Genomic DNA, 4,305 nt, shown 5'->3' with positions numbered 1-4,305 from the left:
ATTAATGTAATTTGAGAACCTTTTTGTATAATATATAAGAATATTATTGTGACATTGTAATTTGTTTATAACAGGCTGTCTTATTTGGATAATTTACTAATGTTTATATTTAATTTTCAATCACCCAAATAATAATGCATTACAAGTAAATATCTTGTCCAGGAAATTTTTGGAAAAGTAAGGGAACTATGATGCTAAAGGGTGTTTGAGTTGCAACTGATTAAATTACTTATCATCTTATTATTGAAAATAGATTTACTTTTAATTTTATTAAATTAAATAACTTTAAACCAAAAGTTATAGGCAAGTTTCCACTTATTTTTCTAATTTATTGATAAAATTATAAATATTAAACTATTTTTACAATTCCTCAAGCTTCAATTTTTTTAAGGTAAATTACACTGACACCCATTATAAAATGTACCTTATGAGGTGTTTCGGCAAAATCTTGCCACTATATAGGGAGTATATTTATAATTACAACTACAATCTCAAAGTGTGTAGTTGTAATTTTTTAAAATATTGTGTACTTAGATATACTTTCAGGAAGTGTCAATGTAATCTGTAATTTTTTTTAAATTCATCTTATACTTTTATTTTCAAATGTTTTCAATTTTTGCTATTTTCTTTTTCTCTCATTAAGATTCGATTCATTACAACATTATATAGTATATTCAAACTCAAATATTCGTTCAATACATCGATTTTTCTAAATCAACTAACATATTTAAAGACAACAAATAAATAAGATACTACGGCCTACATATTCAATGAAAAAAAAAATAAGAAGTTATTTTTAAAAGATAGATCGGCAATATTCCTATATCTGTGAAACTCGAATTCACGACCTTTTGACTCAAAATACTGACCGACACTTTTGCTAATTTTTGTAACTTATCATTTTAGTTTCATCGGCAAAGTAAAAAATATTTGCAAGTACCACATAAATAATGTAATGGTGTGAAGTACTATTTGCTGCTCAATTTATTGAAAATGCTAATGTAATAATGTAATTACGGTATCTATCTTAAAAAATAAAATAAAAATTTGGGGAGGTGGTGATGGGGTAGGGGTAGGGGTGAGTGTGGATAAAACGTGCCTCAATCAGCCAATCAAATTTCAAAGAAATCCACCCAATAATCTTTCTCCACCCAAATAAACAATTACAATCAAACAAACACACCCATCAAAGGCCGACGAGACTTGCCCCGTTCCTCCCACAAGCATCAAAACCCGCAAAAAATCACAAAATCGCATATCCTCCCAATAGACCCTGGATACCAATTTCCTGATTTTAGGGTTTTGGGGGGCAATTTATCGGAATTTGATCTGGGGTTGGGTAATTGGAGAATTGGCTGCGGAAAATGGCTGTTTCGAGTGCGTTTGTGGGTGCGAAGCTCGAGACGTTGTTACTCAGTAATTCGGCGTCGTCGTCCGCCTCCGCAGCTCAGGCTGGCTTGATATGCAAACCTGTTGCGGCGCGACCGAAGCGGGCGGCTTTGATCAGGAGGAATTCCGGAATGATCAGGTGTGAGGCTGTGCCCGACTTTGTGGTTCAGACAGAAAAGTTGGATCCTATCAATGCGGCTTCCTCCTCGGCTTCGGCTTCGAGCCTCTCTGCTCTTGAACAGCTGAAGACCTCAGCTGCTGACAGTAAGCACTGCCCTTCCTTTCCTCCTTTCCCTAGTTGATTGCACTATCATATTGGAATGTGATGGGTGAATAAAATAAGCCCACTACCTGCGAGTTTGTATGCATCTTCAATTTTTCAGTCTTCTGTTTGATAATCAAAGTTTTTCAGTATAATCTAGTTGAGAATGACATTGACAGTAATAAGGATATGATGCTCCAGCTAGATTACTTTTCCCATAAGCCATGAACGGAACTAATTAATTTGCTTTAGTTTCTATGAAAAACTACTGGCATAACAAGTGTAGCTTTTTTGCGTCAATTGCTATTACTCTTTCTATTCGCTAATTGGCTAAAGGATTTACAATCATGGTTCTCTTGCATTTTGATCTAAGTATGTAGTTTTGACAGCATAATCTGCTTATATCTCCTGTGTAGTCTTCATATCTTTGAGAAGACCACTCATTATTTTCCATTTCTTTGGTGCACGATTTTCATTAATGGATGTGGAATTTTCTTCAAATTATACTTTCCAGGGTATACGAAAGAAAGAAGCAGTATTGTAGTAATTGGTCTCAGCATCCACACCGCACCTGTGGAAATGCGGGAGAAACTTGCTATTCCTGAAGCAGAGTGGCCAAGGGCTATTGGTGAACTATGTGGATTGAATCATATTGAAGAAGCGGCTGTTCTTAGTACCTGTAACCGAATGGAGATATATGTTCTAGCTCTTTCTCGGCAGCGGGGGGTTAAAGAAGTAACTGAATGGATGTCAAAGGTAATCCATTAAGTATCTTGAAATTTTATTACCACAATATTAATGAACATGAAGGGGATAAATATGAATTCAATATATTGATTGTATATGTTTTCTTTAGCTGATAAGAATATTGTAGAATCATAATATATGGACCTAATTCAATATTAGTTTTCATCTCCTGGGTAGAGTTGTCTTTATTTGGTTTCTTCTCCTTTCTTGAAATTCCACCCCTTTCACTTCTGCCAGTAGAGATAAATCGAGGATGGAGGGGTTGGGGGCTGCGTGGTTATCGGGAATCCTTCTTTTTGTTCCTAACTTCTTACGTTATGCTTTCAATGAACTGATAATGGACCATATGCTTTTTCAGACCAGTGGAATTCCGGTTTCAGAGATCTGTGAGCACCGTTTTCTGCTTTATGACAAAGAAGCAACACAGCACATCTTTGAAGTGTCTGCTGGACTTGATTCCTTGGTATTAGGAGAAGGTCAAATCCTTGCTCAAGTGAAACAAGTGGTCAAAGTTGGGCAAGGGGTTGTGGGCTTTGGACGGAACATAAGCGGGCTCTTTAAACATGCCATCACTGTTGGAAAGAGGGTTAGAGCTGAAACCAACATTGCAGCAGGGGCAGTTTCTGTGAGTTCGGCTGCTGTAGAGTTGGCTTTGATGAAGCTCCCTGAAACCTCCCATGCTACTGCTAGGATGTTAGTTATCGGAGCTGGCAAGATGGGGAAGCTGGTGATCAAGCACCTGGTAGCCAAAGGTTGCACAAAGATGGTGGTAGTGAACAGAAGTGAAGACAGAGTTGCTGCCATTCGCGAGGAGATAAAGGATGTCGAGATAATCTATAAGCCCCTTACTGAAATGCTTAATTGTGCAGCTGAAGCAGATGTTGTTTTTACCAGCACTGCATCTGAGACCCCTCTGTTTCTGAAAGAGCATGTTCTGGATCTTCCGCCTGTTGATCCGAGTGTAGGGGGTTTAAGGCTTTTTGTTGATATCTCTGTTCCAAGAAATATTGGTGCATGTGTCAATGAGCTTGAGACAGCACGAGTTTACAATGTCGATGACCTTAAGGAGGTTGTAGCTGCTAATAAAGAAGATCGGCTCCGTAAAGCAATGGAAGCTCAGGCTATTATTGCTGAGGAATCAAAACAATTTGAAGCCTGGCGTGACTCACTGGCAACTGTTCCAACTATCAAGAAGTTGAGGGCCTATGCTGAAAGAATAAGAGCTGCGGAGCTGGATAAATGCTTGTCAAAAATGGGAGATGACATTCCAAAGAAGACACGGAAGGCTGTAGATGACCTTAGCAGGGGCATCGTAAACAAGCTACTTCACGGTCCCATGCAGCACCTAAGATGCGATGGGAGTGATAGCCGGACTTTGAGCGAAACCCTTGAGAATATGCATGCACTTAACCGTATGTTCAACCTAGAGACTGAAATATCTGAATTGGAACAGAAGATTCGAGCCAAGGTGGAACAAACTCAGAAGTAAGCTCTACTCCATCTTCTCCACTAATCTGTTTCTTTCAAAGGCCTCCATTCTGAATAAGCAGAGAACTCCCTCTATCATGCTTTCCCACGTTTCTCAAATTTTTTGTGGTGGTACAATATATTAGCGGGACCAGGTTTCATGCCAATCTCCCATTGATATTACATTTGTTTCAAAACACACAATTGTCTCAAGTTGGTTGTTTCTCTTTGTCGATGTGTTACCGCGCATGAGTAACCATCCGCCTTTGTACAATACAATTAAGGTATTAGGATGCGAGCTTGGTCCATGTAACGATGATTTGTTCCAAGTGTCTGTAACTGTCGCTTGAAAAGTATCTATCTTTGTAATTAATTTACTGATCCAGTTTGTCCTTTGCTCTATATAAAACAGAGGATGTGCTGTTCACAATTTAACCAAA

General features: G+C 38.1%; 1 protein-coding gene across 1 annotated transcript; it reads left to right on the top strand.

The window, feature by feature from the left end:
- On the top strand, nt 1,157-4,305 carry LOC105159056 (glutamyl-tRNA reductase 1, chloroplastic). Its single transcript, XM_011075990.2, has 3 exons — nt 1,157-1,653; nt 2,166-2,407; nt 2,757-4,305. Exons 1-3 carry the CDS (start codon nt 1,365-1,367, stop codon nt 3,885-3,887), a joined length of 1,662 nt encoding a protein of 553 aa, XP_011074292.1. The 5' UTR covers nt 1,157-1,364; the 3' UTR covers nt 3,888-4,305.

This window comes from Sesamum indicum, linkage group LG3 (genome assembly GCF_000512975.1).
Source record: "Sesamum indicum cultivar Zhongzhi No. 13 linkage group LG3, S_indicum_v1.0, whole genome shotgun sequence".
Classification (NCBI taxonomy): domain Eukaryota; kingdom Viridiplantae; phylum Streptophyta; class Magnoliopsida; order Lamiales; family Pedaliaceae; genus Sesamum; species Sesamum indicum.
Note: the sequence above shows the minus strand (reverse complement) of the source record. Positions and strands in the feature narration are given on the sequence as shown.

What these genes read in the sequence shown, in the direction of transcription:
- LOC105159056 (XM_011075990.2), top strand. Translation starts at nt 1,365, where the DNA reads ATGGCTGTTTCGAGTGCGTTTGTGGGTGCGAAGCTCGAGACGTTGTTA. An exon ending in GAAGACCTCAGCTGCTGACA is followed by an intron (nt 1,654 to 2,165) that starts GTAAGCACTGCC and finishes TATACTTTCCAG; the next exon opens with GGTATACGAAAGAAAGAAGC. An exon ending in TAACTGAATGGATGTCAAAG is followed by an intron (nt 2,408 to 2,756) that starts GTAATCCATTAA and finishes ATGCTTTTTCAG; the next exon opens with ACCAGTGGAATTCCGGTTTC.